Here is a 22,430-nt window from a genome sequence, read left to right as displayed (position 1 = left end):
ACAATCCTGACCTGGATGATGTCATCATATATTACATATCATATATTATAAACAAATGATAAAAAAATGATAGGTTAGAAATTTGTAAATCTTTTGATCATTATATCACATTCTGTTTTCAGAGCAAGAGGTGCTTTGAAATTAAACTGCATTCAGAAAAGAAATGCAACTAGTCCTTCTATAACAAGCAACTACAAGAAATCCAATCTGTACTGACACTCTTTTCTACAAAAATCCAGGAAGTTATATTTCTATGGTGATGGTAGGAAGCATAGAGCAGTTAAGGTCTCTTCTCTTCATTGTAGAATACAACACTGACTATAAGACAATATCGTATTAGGGCATGTATTGATTAAATTGTGAAGTTATTCCAATGTTGACCTTTATGGCCTGTGTTCTACAGGAGGTCAGACTAGATGACCACAATGGTCCCTTCTGGCTTTGGAATCTATGAAAAGATGTGGAGAAAAGGGTCACCATCTGATTGTTACTTGAACTGTGTCATACAGTCCAAAAGGATATTCTGTGTGTGTTGTCTCTGCTACCCTTCTTTTACGACTACAAAAGGCTAATCCTGTGCACACTGATTTATGTGGCAAATTCCTATTAATTTCAAGTACAGACTAGGACCTAAAGGAGTTTCTGCTCTACTAGAATCCATTTATTTTAGCAGATCCACTAAACTATGTATAATTTACCCATTTCTGAGGCTGACTGTGTACTTAATAAGGAGGAGCACACAAAATGAACAGTCTTGGCCCCAAAGAGCTTACCATCTACAACAGTGGCTCTCAAAGTTTTGTACTGGTGAACCCTTTCACATTGCAAGCCTCTGAGTGCGCCCCCTCTTATAAATTAAAAACAAACACCATTATAAATGCTGGAGGCAAAGCAGGGTTTTGGGTGGAGGCTGACAGCTCGTGACCCCCCATGTAATAACTTCATGACCCCATGAGGGGTCCCGACCCCCAGTTTGAGAACCCCTGATCTACAACATTGTGATTGTATTTAGCAAATCTATGACCCACATTATTATTAGACTATACTTCTTAGTTTTACTTTATACAAATAATATCTGACATGATCTACAGACTCCATATGTAATTACAAAACAAAAACCATGATTTGCAGATATTTTAGCACTGGTATAGTTCTGTATTATAGGCCTTGACATGCAGTGCATTTAGGACTCGATTCTGCTCCCATTTCAGTCAATGACAAAACGCCCACTGACTTCATTGATGTAAGACTAGGCTCTTCAGCAGGAAAACTCACAATGCTACTTTTGAAAACACACTTTTCATGTTTATGTTTGTTAGTAACAGCACAGTCCTTTCCATCTTACAGGTACAGTATATATGGTTTCACAATAGGACTTGCTGACCCAGTGAACCCTGATGTTTCATTAATGTTAGTGTCAACATTATTAGTATAAATGTGCATGAAGAGTAAACACATGGATCTGTATTTTCCATTTGCTGCTTTTTAAATTTCACAGCTCTAAGTGTAGTTAATGGAGGATTAATGTGCATCTTACATTCATTTTATTAGCAAAGAAAACACTTCTCTTGGTTCCTAACTTAAAACACTGAGCAACAGATTCATGTGGGCCTCTTGCTCATTTTTACTACAGTTATAAAATGCTTTTTAAATTTGTTTTGGTGGGTGAAGATATAAATAACTGCTCTATTAATGGCACCCAGGGATTTGTGGCCAATATCCAGATTGTCCACTGGCTGACTTCATTTTCCCTTTGACCAAACTTGTTCTAGTGTTTGTAAAAGTAAAAGCAGGTAATGGAAAATTCTGGGTTTGCTGCAAAGCACATTGCTTGAAGGCCAATTAATTTTTATAAGAGAAACAACAAGAAAACCAGAGTGGAACTAAACACACATAAGCTGGCAACCATCGAAGTAGTTTCCCAGTGGATGGAAGGGGATTACTAATAGGATAAAAATATAAATTTACTAGGACTAATATAAATTAACATAGGATCTATGAATTGAAGACTACTCTTCTCCCATCATAGCACATTTTTCATAGATGAAGTGAGACCCAACAGCTACTTTTACTTTTATTCTGAAAGAACATTAGAAATCAAATATGGTCCCAATGCTATGCACCAAAGCTCCTAGCCTATCAGCACAAGGAGTTATTGATTTACATGATCACTGTTGCTTTAATTATTAAATATTCAATTCTCATACATATGGAGATAATACTCCTAAAAGTTGAATTGATGTAATGTAATGGATTAAGAATTGCCCAACTGTTGTTACCTTAAATATTAAATAGCTTGATTTTTTTCAGTTTTATGAGTGCCCCCTCATTTGTTCTATTACAAGTTCTAGGAGTGTCTCTGTATATTATGTAAGGAGATAAGGAAAATCTATATTCACATGCTTCTACCAACAAGGATATTCTTTACAATAGCCCCATCTTCAACCAAAGGCTTTAGTCCTCACTTCATGCAGCATGCATAAACTCTTTAAAGCGGTGATTGTCTTCTTGTATGAAGAGAACATCACAATGTGGACACTAGCAGAATAAAAGTAATAAAATAAATAATAAGTAACAATAATACAAAGAGGCATATAATGGACAAACAAATGCACATTCATTGATTTCCTTCAAAATAAACACTGCTGTGAATCAGAGGGTAGGATCAAGGCCAAAGTTTAGAATCAGATACCTAACATTTGATATGTAGTCAGCTTAGACCAGGGGTGGCCAAACTTACTGACCTTCTGAGCTGCATACGACAATCTTCAGAAGTTCAAAAGCCAGGGCGTGCCAGGCAGAGCAGGGCTTCAGCCCTGCGGCATGGTGGTGGGGCTAAGGCTTCTGCCTCGTGGGGAGGGAGGGTCTTGGGGCTTCAGCCCAGTAGGGAGGGGGGGCTTGGAGCTTCAGCCCTGCTCCTGCTGAAGCCGTGAGCCCCAACAGATGCCTCCCATAGGGCTGAAGTCCCAAGACCTCCGTCTCCGCAGGACAGAAGCCCCTACCCCCATCTCCCCACCCCAGGGCAGAAGCCCCAACCTCCTCCCCCCAGTCTGATAGGCAGAGAATGGGGGACTCCCTCCATGAGCTGCACTTTAAACTGTAAAAAAGCTGCATGTGGCTTGGCCACCCCTAGCTTAGACTACATCTTGTGTCAATATGCACTAGGATCTAGAAAAGCTAATTATGAAGAAGTCAGGGTGACTAATTTGTAACTCGCTAATGGACTCTAACACAAAGTGACTCTGATAGACAAGAAGACCTCATCAAAACCATCAGCGTAAGTTACTGCAAGTTTATTTATTTTTTACAATATGGACAGTGCAGCAGTGTCAGAGCAATTCATTCAAATAGGCTTCAACATTTGTTTTTATCTTGGCTCTTTTAGTGCCTTGGTGACAGCCTTCCAGAAGATGGCTGAGGCTGTCTGAATTGTGAGAGCTCCACATCAAAATCCACAAAGGTATACATATTATACTCATGATGCTGGAGGTTCTTGTAGGTAGAATTATCAAATTCTTCCTGTGCAGATGCAGCAGCTGTTTTGGTCTCTGTGGAACAAAAATAAGACTAGTGAACCTAGTGATGCCAGAACAGAGATAACACTCTTTCTGACTGCATCAGTTCCATACAGTTGGAGACTCCTCATTCATTTAAGAAGAAAAAAACAAAAAAGTCAGCAGCTACAGTGTAAGGCTAAAGTTGCTAAACTTCTGTTTGTATCTTATAAGATACCAAGGAAGCACATCACAAGTCTTTAAATGAAAAGACAGAACAACAGATTACTTGAATCAACTAACACAGGATTCCAAATATATGACTCCCTTACGGTGGAAAACATTAGCAACAGTACTTTTATTTCAACACACAAACAATTTACTATTGATGGAAATGAGTCTGTCTCTCTTGAATGCTGCCTAGTATATACTTAATGTCACTTAGCTTTACAGGTTCTCCCCACAGCCAGAACATTAGGTGACACTCTTAGCAAGCCAAGAGATGCAAAAGAGCATTAATTACACATTTATATCTATCATGTCAGACCACAAAATAAGGACATTAAAACACATTAAGCTGATGATCTTTTCTAATAAAAACTTAGTTACAAAAAGGATTTCCACAAATTATTTCAACTGTGGCTGTATCAGAAAATATATCAAGGACTTTATATTTCAATCCTCCTACCCCCGCATTATGGAATTCCTTGTATACTCTTTATTCTTTTCAAAACCTCACACTGGCTTTCTTTTCTAAAGAGATAATTCTGAATGAATAATAAAAAGCTTAAATTTCTGATATCACATATACTAAAGCTGATATTAATTTTTGTACTTTAGAAAGATTACACTAGTTTAAATAAGATCTTTTATAACAACATTACTGTTCAATTCACTTTACCACACAGGGAAATTGTGAGAAAAATTTTTCCAGAGCAAGAAGAAAAGCAAAACAGTATTTCCTATGCTAGCATGTACTTTTATGTAAAAAGGGTTGACAGTCAGAAAGAAAGTTAAGTGCGATCTAGCAATAAAAGTTTGTGCCACTTGTATGCAGTGGTTTGCATTTGTTTATTTTATATCAAAAACTTTACCTTCTACAGTTATTTGTTCTTTTGGTAATGGGACAGTCTCCCAGAAAAATAAACAAGCAAGAAATAGAACATTGTGTTTTCTCCTTAATCCTTCTATATTGGTGCAGTGATACCATATGTTTCAACACATGTATCTGTTGCATTTTATAACTGAGACTCTTGCAAGTGTAACATACAACAGAAACCACTACATACATATTTGAACCAGGTGTTGCAATCTTTGCTGGAAAGAGCCCAAAGAATAAGCAAGCTTAGGAAATAGTACAGTCAACCTGCAAGACAGGGTCCTTCTAAGTCAAGAGACAGATGCTCAGGAAAGAACAATCTCATTTTTTCCTGCCCACAATGCACTGCACTTGGTTCCTCAAAAGAAGACTTTATTCCTGAGTTCTTCCCTCATACTTCAATCTTCATATGCACTCTCTCTCAAGCAGAATGAGCTTTTCACATGATGTTCTTGTTAAGTGAGTCGGAGGTACACTTCTGAGTTACTTAGCTGGTAATTTTACTTACCAACAGCTAATGGCACATTTGTTTTGATGGATGTTTAGCATTCCTATTCCACTTTGTGGGATGAAGCAGATTTAAAGTACAGATTTCTAAGTAGGAAAAATGTACAATATGTCTTGCAAGTTGGTCTGGCTGCTGTGTTTGCAGATAAATGAAAGGATACAGAAACAGGAAGGAAATGTAGGTTACACAAAATCTGTGACCAGTGCTGTTAACTATTGCTCTTCTGTTTATAAAAAAGACCAGCAAAAGACCAGCAACAATTTAAAAATTGTTAAATGAAAACCAGATTTTGCTCAGTTACACCTATTTAAACCAGAAGTAGCTCCTCCATTTACTTTAATGAAGTTACTCTAGATTTACTCTAATGAGTGAAAGCAGAACCCAGGCCACTGTTTAAAATATTAACTAGTTAAGAAAATGGTGCATACTTCACTTTGATGCAGCAGTGCATTTTAGAATAAAGCCTTTCTCCAACTCACCAGAGGTTAACTAGACCCATTCCTTTAATTTTCTAGTAACTTTCTAGGTTTTAACTACTGAAGGGAGTGACTGAAGCTACAGGGCTTGGCTCGTTAAAGATAGTATTGTGGGGAAAGAGGAGAAGCATAAAATATAGACAACCATAGGGAATGGTGTTTTACAGCTTTCATAAGCGCCTTCCATTGGCTGTGAAGAAGAGCAAAAAGTTGGCAAGGTTAATCATAACAGTGACTGTATTTTAAAAATATTGAGGAAATATCCTTGGATTCTAACTCTGAAGGTAGGTCAAATTAGTGGTTGACTTTTTCTTTAAATAAAACCTGCACCCCTTTCGCCCAGCACTGTCTCTTGAAAATTGACATGCAAAAAGCATTACTTGTCATCTAAGCCTCTTGCAAATAATTCTGATCTTGCAAATAGGCCTTATTTGTGCTTTCATCCTTGCAAGTAGGCAGGTTCTTTAAATTAAGTGTGCTAGCAAAATGGTAGCCAGATTTTTGAACGTCAAAAACAGGACACCTAGCATTCTGATGGGCTGGAGGAGGAGAAGGATGCACCACAGAAGGTGTTGAACAAGTTGGGATGGAGAAATTTTTCTTTTTATTGGACAATGGGGAATACAGGAAGTATCTGGCAATGGGGCTGAGGGTGTGGGATTCATGCAATTTGTGGGTGGGAAACTGAATTGTTTAAGGAGACCAGTTATAACCAAGAAGGTTAGGCAAGATACAGATATATGGCTGGGAGATGATTTGGGGAAGGCATGATGTGTGTTAGAAAAAGACATCAGTGCCCCTTTCTCCCCAGGCTATCTTATTGATTTCGTTGGGTCCTTTGCTGGCCTGACATATTACTCGCCTTACAAGTCCGCCTGTCTCACAGCTAACTCCTGCTCCTGTGATCTTCCTATGCTACCCAAATCTGTTGCAATCTGTGGTATGGCAAAACTGGGGGAGACAGTGGCAGCATTTGAACAAATGGGATGGTGGCACATTCAGCTCAGCAGAAAGGCAACTACTGAGTTTGTATACAGAAGTTAGATAGGAAGAAAAAGGGGAGAATCCAGAGGTTGGGCACAGGTCGCTGGCTGTCTTCAATGTGGTTCTACTGAAAGTGCAACAAAATCCTGATTTTATGACAACAGACTATGACTAGAACGGTCCCTCGAAACTGGAACAAGCTCGGTTACCTTATCTGTTAACAAGTATAATGTTGATTTAAGAAAAAAATAAGTACAATGAAATAAAAAAATGTTTCCTTCCACCATCATAACTAGAAGTTGCATATTAAAAAGAAGAGAGAAAGATTTTCAACATAAGTACACATGAAAGCAATAATTTATCACCAAGGTGTGACTATTTCCTCCACAATGTGCTATATCAGCTAGCTTTATAACAGAATATGGAGAATCCAGATCAAAGAGTTGATACTGTAGATATAATTAAAAATGTTATTTCAAGCCCCAGCCCCAGAAGAGCCAATATAGTTCAAACAATTTAAAGCTGTACCCTGTATAGTGCCTTGCTCTTCAGTCTGAGCTCCAGCTTCTTGAATGATCTCCTCCTCTGCTGTAGTGTTTATCATGAAGGGTGTCTCCTTCAAAAACTCCTCTTGTAGTTTAGGAGAAGCTTTTTCTTTTGTCTCAGTCTCCTGTACCTCCCTTGTCTTGGTTTCTTCCCATCTCAATAAAGTCAGCTTTTGTTCCACTTCTTGCTGAGGCCCTGGCGGAACCTTTAGCTGTGCTGCTGCTGGTGGGGCTCCAATGGGAGGCTCCGCCAAGTGCCTAGATTCCTTAAGTCTGACAGCTGTTGACTTTTGGCTGTCTTTAGCCTGTGTTTTTGAGATTGACGTCTGCAAATCTGTCCCTTCTGGGCTTTGTTTCACGGAAGGTTCTCTTGTTTCTGACTTTAATATTTTACTCTTGGCTGTTGCTGTTTTACCAGACTCCATCTGCTTGATGTGAGGCACCTCAATTTCTGGTCTGGGCTTCTTCTTAGGTATATAGTCTCGGTCTCCTTTCTGGGACAAGCGCTCTTCTGCCAATGCCATTACCTTCACTGTTCTGTTCTCAAAAAAGAAGGGATCTCGTCTTGGAAACTCTACTCTGGTTTTAGTGGAAACTCCTGAGGCGCTATCTTCTTCATCAGAATCAGAGCTAGAATCTGATTCAGAGCTGGATGAAGACTCTTCCTCAGCCAACTTCTTGCTCAAGCCTCCTCTTGTTGTGATAGAAGCCTTTCCCTCAAGTGAGGAAAGTGTTACTCTCTCTGGAAATGCTACCAAAGTTTTTCTTGACAAGAATTTCCTCACCTCTTCATCCGTTAGCTTTAAAGCTTCATCAGTGCTAGTACTAGTTATGGTCTTGGTGTCACCTTTATTTGCAGATGGTGGGTGAGAACTAGGAAACAACTTTTTAGGGAATTCAACTGTTGTTTTGGTGGCCAGCAGTTTGGTGCTCTCCTGAGGTGCCACCACATCTAGGAAATGGCATAAAGAGGATTATTATCATTTCTGACACTCCTGTTAATTTGGAGATCCTAAACATCCAACGTTAAGTTTCTGAACTGCTCTGATATAAAAATCAAATTTGAAAGTGTTATTTCATTAATTGCACAACCCTGGAACAGACAGCTACATTTTCTATATTGTGCATAAATCTGAAGTGGTAAAAATAAGAACTCTACTTAGCATCAGACATTCTTTACTGCTAGAACTGGAACTCTCATGAGATCTGGCTTTTGTTCCTTGCTGTGTCTGAATTCTTGTGAGAGCTCTGCAATGTCACTTTCTTTCTCTGTGCCTCAGTTCCCCATCAGTAAAGAGGGGACAAAAATATCTTCCTATTTTACAAGGGTGTTAGAAGAAATTCATTACCGCATGTGAGGTACTCAGATACTACAGTGATAAATATTATATATAAACCTAAGAACAAGACAACAAAGAACAATAATTACTGAGTGATCAATTTGATAACCATCACAACAGAATAGCTATCTTCATAAGCAACAGAGGGATAACTCATGAATGTTGCTTAGATGGCTACATGTCTCTCCCTTGTTCAAGACCTCATATAAAGTATAAAGTAACTGGTTATAAAAATGTCCCCATAATTTACCTGCTGAATTGTTACATAAGATCACAAAATGCTGTCCCTTCCTCTTCTTGAGCTTTTCCACTTACTATTTTGCCTTCCTGCCTTCTTCCTCTCTGTCTGTTTCTCTGTGCTGGGATTTCTCCACATGGACATTTCAGTGGATTTCCTGATCCTGTCATCAGCTCTCTGATTATTCCATATTGGGGACAGTAGCAAGCTAAGAGAAATTGCCAGCCCGCCACTCTTTCTCTGAGTAGAGGTGGGTACCGCCAGTAAATTTTACTGTCCAGATTGGGGATGCTGGAAAAAAAGCAGTAACTTCTAAACTGTTACCCACCCATGGGCCTTAGGTACTCAAGACAGATTGTGTGGCCTGCTGGAGGAATGGAAGACCAATGACAGAGACTATTCTTGTGAGGACAGGGAGAGCTTCAGGAAAAGCTGGCAGCTGCCATGCAGCACTACTAAACTGTCCCACTACTCCCACAAATAGCTGTATGATTCCCACTTTGGTGTGTAGTTTAGTGTGGCTCTGCCACATAACTTGGAAGTCCATGCTGCGTATCTTGGATCTAACGTACCACATAGGTCACAGGGTATTGATTATTTCTACACATACTTTTTCCACCAGTTTTACAGTTATGGAGATAAATTGGGATGTATGAGAAATAAGCGATTCCGAGTACAGTTAAGCCTTCAGCAACATGTGAGTTAAGACATCAGTAAAGTCACAGATGCATGGAATTAAAAACATTTTATGAAGAGAAATATGGTAATTTTATTTATATTTCAAATACAGTAGTTTAAGGTAAATACTGATTTATTATATAGATATTATTTACTTAAAAATAATTTCAGAGACACAAAATGTATGTAAGGCACAGCGAAATCAAATACTGGGTCATCAACCCAGACACCATGGTCTACAGACATTGTCACCGATATTTGAGAAATTTTATTCAAATATAAAAAGATCTTGTACTAAATACACAGGAAGTGGCAAGGTAAACACAAGAGTCGGGGGGGGGATGAGTATCAACAGAGCAAAAGCTGGAGCTGTGTTCATGCTGGGAAGTCTTTAGAAACTGAACAAAAGAAGGCAGCAGCAATACTGAAATGGAGCATTAATACTGGGCATCATTAAAGACTGGAAAAAAAGAATATGATTTAAAATTCAGTGAAGAGTGAAATATTATATTTGTCAGCATATATCATTAACCATGCGATCAAATTATTAATGGTACAGAAGTTTAGTTAGGCACTGAGCAGAAGAGCATTTTCGCAAAGTCAGTGGCTATATTATCAAGCTTTTTGACTAGCAATATTAAGGTGCTGCAAGCTTTGTACCACAGGATGCACTCAACTAATATTGAACTGAACTGGCTCTGTTGGAACCAATAACATGTCCCTGTCAGTGGCTGGCATGGACATATTATCCTCATGAGTGACTTAGAAGATAAAGATAACAGTGGTATCATTAGCAGAGGCTCTAAATGATAGAAAACAGCAGCCAGTAGGACTAGTAAAACCAGTTTAAAATGTGTTCATTGTCAGAAAAGTAGAATATGGAAATGTCATTTTTGTTCCCTTTCAGTGATTTCCCAACAAATGTGTTCATTTTATCAAGACGAAGATTTTCACAACCTCCTCAAGCTGGGATCTGAAAAATCAGGCTATGTTCCATGTATTTTTATTACCAATAAAATACACTGGATGGAATAATCATGTACTCAAAGGAAGATGTCCTAATTGGTCTTTTTCTACACTATCCAGAGACTTACAAGAGTTAGAGATTCCTGAAATTGATGCTATGATACTACAGTGATGACAACCCTAAAAGTACCATATATAATTATTGTTTTATGTATATTTTTACCAAAACCATGCTTCAAAACAAAGATACTATAAAAACAGTAACTGGCAGCAGCTATTGATTTAAAATATTTTAAGTTTTCACTTCTCTGAGCATTATCAATGATGACTGGAAGGCAGCAAAGGCCCTCAGGTAGGATATCCAAGCTTTTATTTCCCAAGCTTTTTCAGAGATCAACGTTAGGGATTGGGAGAGTTTGTTTTGGAGAAAACTTTTCAAGCAGGTTCTTTTTAATCTGTCTTTGACATGTTTGATTATTAAGTTATTTAAATTTTGCATATGCCTAGAAAATAACTTAGAGATGCAATGTACAAGTCTGAACAAATAAAAATAGGGTTCTAACTATATGTTATTTTCTAACAAGATATGCTCAGTCCTAGCCTCCTAAAAAATACTGAAAGTTTGGGTCTGAAATACATGTGCATGTATAAAGCTTAAATTACAAGCAACCAACATGATTGTTATGGATCAGATACTACCATTTTCCACTTCTTCATAAAATCCCATTCAGTATTTTCATAAAATAATGCTAAACTGAGATTGAGGGCATTTAAGCAACTATTTCCATTTTTTATGATAACATTAAAAATACAGGTCATTGGCCCCAACTCTCTGAAGGGATCCACAAGCACATGCTCTTGAAGTCCATGGGACTATGCTCAGGAATGAAAGTCCACAATTCTGAATTATTTTTGTAGTATTAGGGCCTTGCTCTTTAGTCTGGTCAATTTCTATTTAGAAACATGTAGCTGAAATTGTTGCTCAACTTTTACTCACTTTAAGTGATAAAAAAGTGCCAGGATCTAGATATTACAGCATTTTATAAAGTCTATCTCTGGGTGGATAAGAATCGGTTGATTTTAAAAAATCCATTTTTAAAATTTAAATTAAATACAGGTTTATTTAAAAAAAATCTATTTAAAATTAAATTTGAAATTGTGACCACCTATATTAAAATTTAAACGTTCTAGAATCTATAAAATCATGTAAATAATATTAAGCAGTGCATTTGCTGCCAAGTTTTAAAGAAAGTCAAATCCCTGAATTCGTGGAAGTTACTGGCTAAGCAATTGGAATGAGAGTCTGAAGTGCTGAAGCTGCTTTTGACAGCAGTGGCCTCTTCTCTAACTGCAGAGAGAACTCTTTATTTCAGTTTATTCAACGAGTTCAGTTCAATGGTTAGTTCATTCAAAGTTAAGAAACCAATTTCTGTACTCAGTAGAACAGGAAGGGTTGTTTTCCTCTTCCAACCCTAAAACAAGAGGTGAGGGGATGAGAGCAACTAGTTCTAAAATCTTGAAGGACTGGTAACCTAGAAACAATCAGTTGAATACACTAACTACAGATAATGCTTCCTTTGTTTAATAAGGCAGTTAGTTTTATATGCAAAACATGTTTTGATAAATATTTTTTTCTTGCATCTCTAGCACATAAAAGGTAGGTTTATTTAACTAATAATAACTATTTTAAAATGTCTGTGCATTTAATTGAATTTTAATTTCCATCCAGATAAAGCCTGATACAAATCGCAAATGAAAAATTAATCATAATCTAAGAAGAAATGCATCATTAAACTTTTTCTAACGAAAGATAAAAGATTAATAATCCAAATAAATATAAATTAAGCTACATAATTGATTAAATAAACATGTATAGAAATAGTGTATCCTCCTGGTTTGCAAAAAGCACTAAATTTAGTGTAATGGCCATATTTAAATGCAAATTAACATGTTTTAATAGTTAACAACCAATGAGAATCACTTTCTTTAGGAAAATAATTAAAAAAGTATAAATGCAAAACAAGATTAAAATCCAAGATTTAAATTAAGGTTTTCTGGTCACAGATTTGAATCATGATTAAAGTCCATGATTTAAAAATCAATCTATCCTGTTCTCTCCTTTTGAAATTTACATCCAGATTCTGACTTAGGTCGCAGGCAGAGATGATCCGAATACCCCTGAGCTTTCTGAGTGTTTCGAAGTTCCAACCCAGATCTGTATTCTACTTAGCTTGCAAGCTCCTCAGGGGAAGGACTGCTTTTTGTTCCATGTTTGTACAGCATCCAGCACAATGGGCCCTGATCCATAACTGGGGTCCCTAGGTGCTAGTGCAATACCAACATTATCTTGCAAATAGTACCTTTCTTTATAATGGGCTACACCCCAACCCACCAGAGGCCAATGTCCCAGGCTCTGAGGGGAATGTTTGAAGTCCAGATCCAAGTTTTACAGTTTATACCCATCTCTAGTTACAGGTGAAAAGTGAATTTTGGAGACTCATTGCAGTCACTTTTTGTTCACATGCCAAAGCCACTTCATACTGGGATCCTAGCAATCTGCTAAACTGAGGCCAAAAAATCCAATAGCTTAGCTGTTGCAGGTAAGAGCTGAGGTGTATTGGCTGCACTGGGGAGGGCAGGAAAGAAATGTTTGGCTTACAACAGTGGTTCTTAACCGGGGGGCCACGAGCAGGATTCAGAGGGGCCGCCAAACAGGACCGGCGTTAGACTCGCTGGGGCCCAGGGCAGAAAGCTAAAGCCCCACAGCATGGAGCTGAAGCCCGGAGCCCTGCCACCTGGGGCTGAAGCAGAAGCCTTAGAAACTTAGTTTCATGGTACCCCTGTGGTTTGGGGCCCCGGGCAATTGTCCTGCTTGCTATCCCTTAATGCCAGCCCTGCTGTTTATATGCAGAAAACCAGATGTTGTGAAACAGGTGGGCCATGGAGTTTTTATAACATGTCGGGGGGGGGCCTCAGAAAGAAAAAGGGTGAAAACCCCTGGCTTACAATACATAGGTCTACATTTTGCCTGATACAAACCAGTTGCTACTAGTCCTTTGCTAACATGGGCGTGTGGCAAAGCCCATCTGTTTGATAAGCACTAGTGCAGGTGGAGGCAGTTGAGGGTGGAATTTCCATGTGGTGAGGGGTTTAAGTTTTATTCGTTTGCTGATTGACAATAAGATGAAGTGTGGTGAGAAGCTGTTGTTTAATGGACAGTCTGTTTCATATGGTCCTATGTTTTTTGTTTTTTTTTAATTACTTCTGGGTTCATTCTGTGCCAAAAAAATAAAAATTCGGTGCACAATATTTTAAAATTCTGCAAATTTTGTCAAAATAACACTACATAATCGCACCAGTTTAAATTATTTTGGTAATTTATTTCAAATACCTGTCCGCAAGTATGTCTGTAACAGTACAGACACACACAAAAATTCCCCCAGGAGTAGAGAGTTAAAGAAACCCCTATGACAACCCAGTTCCTGTTTTTCTGCCCTCTTTCCTGCCCCTCCAAGCCCAGCCAGGGGGCCAGACACCCACAACCCCTTCCTCCCCAAGCCCAGTCACGGGGCCCTGCCAGCCAATACACTCGAACCACCTCCCGCAGAGAGCCCAGCCATGAGGCCCCCCAGCTCAGACACCTGCACCCCCTCCCCCCAGAGCCCAGCTCAGACACCCCCTGCCCCCAGAGACAGCGAAAGCCTGATGCTCGGTCCCAGGCTTGCACAGAGTTTCCTCTGCGCCACTCTCTTCTTCTCTCAGGGCATGTTGGGAACTGCAGCTGCCAGGAACCCTCTAGCTCCCTCTCCCTCCCGCCAGCAATGTCTTCTATGTGCAGGCTGGGTTCTGCTGGGTCCAGTGGTCCCTAGTGGCAGCTAGCAGCAATGCAGCCTATTTCTGTGGGGAAAAGGAAATTCTGTGCGTACGTTAATTTCTGCAAAATTCTGCATTGCACAGTGGTGCAGAATTCCCCCAGGAGTATTAAATGTATGTCACAGATGTCCAGAGTGTGGGAGTCCTTTGATATGGATTATGTTTAAGATGAAAATCAAAATCGATAAAATTGCCCCTCCCCTTAAGATGTATAAATAGTTACATGACATAGAAGAAAAAATCAAAATTTGTAATCTGGACATTCTACAGACTAAAAAAAAACCATTCAAATTGCTTCTTGTTAAATACCAAATGAAAAATGAAGTTTCTATTAGCTGTGCACCTATTTTAATGTGCTCATATACATGACAAATGTACACAACCATCAATTTAAGAAAAATAAATGTCTTACTCTTTTCTTGCCCTTTTTTAGAGCCCTCTGATTTGGTGCAGAGAGAAAGAGATGGAGAGAGGCTTCGGAGTCCCCATGCTTCTAGCTGTAGAGTCTGCAAATTAAAATCAAACAAATCTCTTATTTTTTTTAATTAGATAAAACTTTGATTTTTCATCTGCAGTGTTCTTCTGATTTACTGTTAACTACTGTTTTGCGTAAGATGCAAAGAGGGATGACTGACGTGAATTCCCTGGATGCAGTACAAAGGTGATGGTGGAATGGTTCTCATTGGGATTCCTCTCACAGATTTGCTTTCTGTGAAACAGCAGAGACTATAATCAGAAATTCTTGTTCCTAAATTATACAGATAAAATACTGATGCTATTGTGTATACCACTTATACCAAGGAATAATACAGTTAAACTAAGCAAATATTTAAAAGTATGGAAGGAAACAGGTAAAGCTAGATAGTTAAACACACTCAACTCATAGAATCTCTTACAGTATGATTTTATAGACCAGAAATCCTCATGACGCCCACTCACCCTACATTATATTATATACAAAAATGTTAAAAGAACATTAGTTAGATTGCAAAGCCAAGCACTCATACTTTGGGAACTGCTAGAAATAGCGTTATCTGTCCTCCTTGCACATCCAAGCTGTGCACTGAAGAGGAGCGAACATGTAACTGCAAGATCCTAATGCACATGCACAAGGAAGCCAAGTCAAGGTTGCATGAACAACCATCAATCTGTATGCAGTGTTGTTGAAGCAGTGTTGGTTCCAGGATTTTAGAGAGACAAGGTCAGTGAGGTAATATCTTTTATTGGTCCAACTTCTGTTGGTGAGAGGAACATGCTTTCAAGCTATACAGAGCTCTTCTTCGCAGAAGCACTGCTGCATCCAGGTCATGGTTTGGATGGAGCCCAGTCTGGCTCTCTTTTTCCCACCTGGGAGGTGGAAGGGCTCCTACAATAAAGGTGCCCCTAGGAGGGTATGTGGCATGAGACACTGGAACCACAAGCTGGGTCTGGAGAGAAGTTATGGAGGGAATCCAGCTCCAGTCTCTCTCCACTGCCCTGGCTACTCTCATAACAGCTGCTCTGGCAGCAGAGTATCTGCTGCTTGTTCAGAACTCAGGCCAGGTTCTTTGTAATGGTCAGGGTTTCTGGTAAGCTGCAAAAAGGATCCATTACATTCTCTATAATGGAAAGCATTAGGCAACCTAGGGTGACCAGATGTCCAAATAAAATCGGGACCATCCCGATATTCAGTTGTTTGTCCCGCGTCCCGACGGATGTATTCTGGCTCGGGGCTTTTTTTTTTTAATTGCGCGTCAGTGGCGCTCCGGACCTGCCCCCCTATGTGTCCTGATATTTTGTTTATGTAATCTGCTCACCCTAAGGCAACCTAAATATAGGGGTTTCTACCAGCTCCCCCTTATGCAGTTTCCAGTGCAGGCTACAAACTCTATTAAGTCACGACTCTCCTGCTTCATATGGTTTGGAGTCCCCTTCAGTGCCCTCAACATTATTAGCCTGATATACCAAAATTATGCTTTTTACTCTCTCGTATATAGGCCAGACAACATTCCTCCATCACAACCACATTTCGTTGACTAGTCTCAATACACATTCCAGAAACACCTTATGGAATATTAGATGGAATTTGAGGGGTGGGGGGAAGATTGGAGGGGCAAAAAAATCCAATCTTATTTATCCATGCGTCTTATATGGATTAGAAATCCCATTACACCTTCCCCATTTTGAATTGAAGACCAACACCTACCACTCATATACAGATCACATATCTACCTACATCCAATCAATTCTACACAAATACCCCAACCCGACTACTACGGCCAGAATAGAAGAGTGTTTCCAATGTGTCTATAAAATGTACCACATTTTCATTTGCAGACAACTATTGCAAAAATTTCTCAAAAGTTGTGGTTATGAAATACGTATATCGAAGCTGGATGCAGGCAGTTAGGACTGTTCTGAGCCAGGACAATGTGATTTTACACATGCAGCTGTAAGATTCTATGAACTGTGAATACATTTAAGTATTTATTTACCTACCCTTCACTATTTATTTCCTTGCTTTTAAAATGTTTAGGAATTTTAGGAGGGCTGGGGGGAGAGAGGGGAGAAAGACTAAAAATTTAAAAAACCTGTTAGTGTTCCTTAACTTATACAGTAGCAAATTTCATGTTCATTTAAAAGAAAACAGCTATGGAGCACTTACAAGTTTAAAAATTGCACATGTTCATGGCTTCCCATAGCTCACTCTGCAAATTTTAAACCGTACTGTAAAACCAGGTCAGGGGACAACTATTTTGTTACCAGAGCCTCTGACTCAGTTAGGAAGGGCCAAAATGCTCTTCCAAAACTAACATTATTGGCATTATCCAAATTTTGAGTTCAAAAGAAAATACCTTTGAGTTTTACTCCTTTTCTGTTCAAGAAGAAATTTCACAAAACACAACCTTTTGCACTTACACTTCTGGAGAGCATCTATATTAGAAAAAAATAATAGTACCCGTACTGCAGCAGCCAGCCAATAACAATGCTTAGACCCGAATTTCATGATACAATTATAAAAATTCCCCTCGAGGCCAAAGCTGAAGCTGTTTCACGCAGCCGCTGTAATACAGGTACTCATTTTTTTCTAGTTTAGACAAAACTGAACCATCTCTGCTCGAAAGGTTTCAAGGGCTTCCCCCCCTGCAACCAATTAACCATTTTCCCAGAAGGGTCAAGGTAATGCTGCCCAGTATGCATTCAAGAATTATAGTCTTATTCTGTAGAGCAATTATTTGTTGTTTACACTGTTTCCTTCCAGAATGACATTTTTGGCCATATTGGATCATGTTTTACATTCTGCCATACTGTGTCCTCGTTTATATTATGTTGCATTAAAAGGAAAAACACAGAAAAAGCAAACAGCAAGTAAAGTTCAAATATTTGTTGTCACTGTGGGCTACACTCTTAAAGTATGCAGTAGTGAACAATCCTGTTTTGGTAGAAAAAGATACATAGGTTTGGCAGAAATCAATTAAAAAAAAAACAGTAATTTTGGCAGATAATAGTAATGTTTATTTTAAAACATTTTTATCTATTTAAATTTTCACAATAGTGGGAAATTCTGAGGGATGGCGGACAATAATTATTTAATGACAGTAAATGTTGAGATTCAAAAAGTTAAAGAATTGTAACTGTTAAAACACAAATTGTCAACAACACACATCAAAATATACAAAGTATATCCTTAAATCTAACTAATAAATTCTTACTTTAATAAATAATTTTGTACTTTGCCTATCTGTACATTTCTATTATCATCAATAGAAATATTTTTGTCAGTGTGTGCGTGTACACTGAAATTGACATTTACTGATAAAAATCTAATCTTTCCAAGCCTAAAGATACACAGTACTTTTTTGCCAACTCTTTGGGCTTGTCTACATTACCCGCTGAATTGACAGGCAGCGATCGATCCAGCGGGGGTCGATTTATCACGTCTAGATGCGATAAATCGACCGCCGAGCGCTCTCCCGTTGACTCTGGTACTCCAGCAGGGCGAGAGATGCAGGCAGAGTCGACAGGAGAACATCAGCCGTCGACTTACCGCTGTGAAGACACCACGGTAAGTAGATCTAAGTATGTTGACTTCAGCTACGTTATTTATGTAGCTGAAGTTGTGCAATTTAGATCAATCCCCCCCGCAGTGTAGACCAGGTCCATCTCTGAGGCACAGAATTTGAGATCTGGTCATGGATTATCTACCTACGTATCTAGCCCAGTGTCAGACAGTAGCCACTACCTGTTAAAGAAAGGCAAAAATCAATTTAAACACACACAGTCAAATATAAAATGAGGTACAGTATGTGTGTGTAGGATTTTCTTGCTGATGCCAATTTTAGTCAGTTTACTTTTTGAAGCATGAGTTTTGTTTTCACCTCGAGCTGTTTCTTTAATTATTGTGTAGAAACATTTAAGATTCATTGCAGAGAAGCCCTTGCATATTAGAGCTTATAACTAGGATTGGCAGAATTCTATTTTTTTTATATAATTTTAACAGATACTATTGATGTTTATTTTTAAGCATTTTTTATTTGTATTAATTTTTATATTAATTGATTTAAATTTTCACAGTTGCAGGAAACTGGGGTGGAGTCAAACAATAATTATTTAATAACAGTAGATATTGAGCTTAAAAAATTAAAGTTTTATAACAATTAAAACACAAATTGTCAACATCATGTCAAGAACTATAATTGATCTTAGCCAAAAAAAGCTGAGAAGCGGTATCTTTAAAACAACAACTCAGACCTGTTGTTATTATTCATTCACTAGTCCATTTGTAACAAGCCTAACTTAAAAGTCTAAATCACTGGATTTTTGAGTGTAATAAGTTCTCAGGCAGCGTTTTTCCTACTTTCCCTATCTATAAATTTTGATTATTATCGATGGAATATTTTTCATCAGTTTGTGTATGGACAGTGATATTGACATTTATTGGTAAAAATCTAATCCTTCCAAGTCTGCTTATAGCCATGTTTGAAACAATTTTCAAGCACCATTCTAACAGATTGCATCAAACGAAGCCCAGTCTGCCTGAGCCTCGTCTTCACGAGGAAGGCTAATAAGTATTAGACTGGGGCAGGCAAACTTTTTGGCCTGAGGGCCACATCAGGTTTCCGAAATTGTATGGAGGGCCAGTTAGGGGAGGCTCTGTCTCCCCAAACAGCCAGGCTTGGCCCGGCCCCCGCCCCCTATCCGACCTCCCCCTGCTTCTTTCTCCCTAACGCCCCCCCTCCCCCACAGGACTCCTGCCCCATCCAACCCCGGCCTGTTCCTTGACGGCCCCCCCCGGGACCTCTACCCCATCCCCCCCCATCCCCTGACTGCCTCTGAAACCCCTGCACCTGACTGCCCCCTGCCGCCCCATCCAACCCCCCCTCCTTCCTGACTGCCTCCCCCGGGACCCCTGCCCCCATTCAACCCCCCTGTTCCCCACCCTCTGACCGCCCTGACCACCCCCCAAACTCCCCTGCCCTCTATCCAATCCCCCCGCTCCCTGCCCCCTTACAGCACTGCCTGGAGCACCAATGGCTGGCGGAGCTATAGCCGCGCCTCCCAGAGCACTGGGACAGGGAGCCATGCCGACCGGCTGGAGCCAGCCACGCGACCGCACAGCACAGAACACCGGATCAGGCCACTGCCCGGCAGCTGCGCTTCCCAGCAAGAGCTCACAGCCCCGCTGCCCAGAGCACTGCGCCAGTGTGCAGTGAGCTGAGGCTGTGGAGGAGGGGAAACAGCAGGGGAAGGGCTGGGGTCTAGCCTCCCCTAGCTCAAGGACCAGGCAAGAGGGTCCCGCAGGCCGGAAGTGGCCCACGGGCAGTAGTTTGCCCACCTCTGTATTAGACACACCTTTCTCCTGTGGTGTGGGCATGACCAGATATGAAGCCTGGGCTCTGGTAGGAGGGACAACAGCAGTCCTGGATATTGAGGCATGCTGCCAGGCAAACAAGCTGGAATGTTTTGAAAATTTGCAGTGACACATTTTCCAGATAGGCCTCCCTCTGCACTGGAGCTTGTCTACAGCAGGGCACTGAGCCACACCACTCTGGCTGGGGCCACAAAGGGCCAGCACAGCTCTGTGCTCCTAGCCACAGCACTGCTGCATGCAGGCTGGTCTCCATGTAGGGTTGCCAGGTGTCTGGTTTTCGGTGGCTGGGAACCATGGCCAATGGGAGTTGGGGGGGGGGGGGGGGGGGGGGGGGAGGAAGCGCACAGAGCTGCCTGGCCATAGCTCTGCATAGGAGCTAGAGGGGGGACAAGCCGCTGCTTCCGGGAGCTGCCTGACGTAAGCGCAGCCCAGAGCCTGCACCTCAACCCCCTTCCCCAGCCCTGATCCCCCTCCTGGCCTCCAAGCCCCTTGATCTCAGCCCAGAGCACCCTGCTGCACCCCCAACCTCTCATCCCCGCCCCTCCCCCGTGAAAATGAGCGAGCGAGGGGGGCGGGGAGATGGAGTGGGTGGGGCAGAGTGTTCTGTTTTGTGCTAGTGGAATGTTGGCCAGCCTGGGCTCCAGAGCGGAGGCCTCACTGCCCCACCTGCCCAGCACAAGGGGCAGCAGCCTCAGACTCTGGCTCCTTTCTCGGGGTGAGCAAAAGGCTGAGCCCCGCCCCCAGCACTTGCACAGCCCCGCCCCCGCCCAGGCGCACCCACCCCACGCCCAAAGACGCATGCGCAGCACCTATGGTGCGCCCCCCCCATTGTATACAGGCTCCCTCTGGGAAGGTGAAGCATTGACATCATGACGCATGCGCACTAGCCCCACCCCGCCTCTTCCCCCGGCCAGGCAAACCGACCCTGGGGGAGTGGAGTGGCGGCAGAGCCCGGACGCATGCGCAATGGCTACTGTCCTTGCGCCCCTACCCAAGGAGTCGGTGGCCCCTTGAGACAGTGCGCGCGAGGGGCGTGGCTGAGTTCTGGCGCATGCGCCCCAGGTAGAAGCCACAGCCCTGGGGTAATATGAACGGGAAGCGCCGCTAGCGCGAGCCGGCCAAGTGGGAACAGGTGCTTGCGCCTCTCCTACCCCCGCCCACGGGAGAGCATCGTCCCAGCCGCTTACCTTGCGCGTCACGGCCCGGCCGCAGCCCAGCAGCGAGGAGGCCGCCATGTCTGTGTCCCCCGAACCGGTCCCCCAACGCCTCGGGGAAACCCGGCACCAGCAGCAAACGTACCCACCTCTCGGGGGCCTCGTTCTGAATGTCCTCGCGGCGTGGGCGGGGCCTCGGTGTAGAGACGCCCGCCCCCGGCAGGCAGAGTTCCATCTGCCCCGCCCACCGCCACAGGAGCCCGCCCCTCGTCCCCGCCCCACCGCCGCGCTCGCTGGTGCGGCTGGCAGCATGCGCGTGACAGCCCCACCTAAGTGAGGAGCCCCCAGTCCCTGTGAGGGGACCGGCCCCCCTCTCACAGCTGGGGGAGCTGAAGCACTGAGTGCAAGTCAGGGTGACCTGCCCAAGAGCACGGCCAGCGAAACAGGAGAAGCGCTGGGATCCTATTGGGTACTGGGAAGTGCATACTCCCTCCAGCCTGGTGGCAGAGGGATAGGAGGACTTCAAAAGTTTTTTTTTCTCTTAATTAATTGGCCTCTCAGAGTTGGTAAAACAACTCCCACCTGTTTATGCTCTCTGTATGTGTGTATATATATCTCCTCAATATATGTTCCATTCTATATGCATCCGAAGAAGTGGGCTGTAGTCCACAAAAGCTTATGCTCTAATAAATTTGTTAGTCTCTAAGGTGCCACAAGTACTCCTGTTCTTCTTTTTGCGGATACAGACTAACACGGCTGTTACTCTGAAAGGAGGACTTATGTCCCTGATACTGCGGTCATGACTTCACATCCCTGTGCTTCAGCCACAGCACAGGACTATCCTGCCCCATGTATAGACTAAGTGCCAGTCCTGAAGCATCCGAAGAACGGGAGAGAAGGTTGGCTATGATCGTTTGTAAAGACAAAGATTTTCCAACAAGACATTATTCGCTCTTTTCAGTGTAGTTTTCTAAGGCCTCAATCCTGCAGAACACCAACTACTAAACAGAGGGCTTACTACCTCCAGTATTAAGTGTTGTGCAAGATTAGATCTTAATTTGCAGGGCACCAGTATATTAGCAAGGAGCATGCCATATAATTAAATTTTTGCTTGGAAATATGAACACAATGCATAACAAAGTCTAAATTGCTTGCAATAACAGGTGAAGGTGCAGTGACATTTTAAAAATACCTTAACTAGTTATAGTGATATTAGAAAAATAC

The 22,430-nt window shown here is 41.5% G+C and overlaps 1 protein-coding gene across 1 annotated transcript; it reads right to left on the bottom strand.

The window, feature by feature from the left end:
* Positions 1–3,278: 3,278 nt before the first annotated feature.
* Positions 3,279–21,642, bottom strand: NDUFV3 (NADH:ubiquinone oxidoreductase subunit V3). The gene is made up of 4 exons (XM_024100536.3): positions 21,240–21,642; positions 14,614–14,707; positions 7,090–8,058; positions 3,279–3,548 (listed from the first exon to the last, which is right to left on the bottom strand). The coding sequence occupies exons 1-4, from the start codon at positions 21,516–21,518 to the stop codon at positions 3,382–3,384; spliced, it is 1,509 nt and encodes a 502-aa protein (XP_023956304.2). The 5' UTR covers positions 21,519–21,642; the 3' UTR covers positions 3,279–3,381.
* Positions 21,643–22,430: the final 788 nt, after the last annotated feature.

This window comes from Chrysemys picta, chromosome 1 (genome assembly GCF_011386835.1).
Source record: "Chrysemys picta bellii isolate R12L10 chromosome 1, ASM1138683v2, whole genome shotgun sequence".
Lineage (NCBI taxonomy): Eukaryota > Metazoa > Chordata > Testudines > Emydidae > Chrysemys > Chrysemys picta.
The sequence above is the reverse complement of the archived record's forward strand: the minus strand, read 5'-3'. Positions and strand labels throughout refer to the sequence as shown.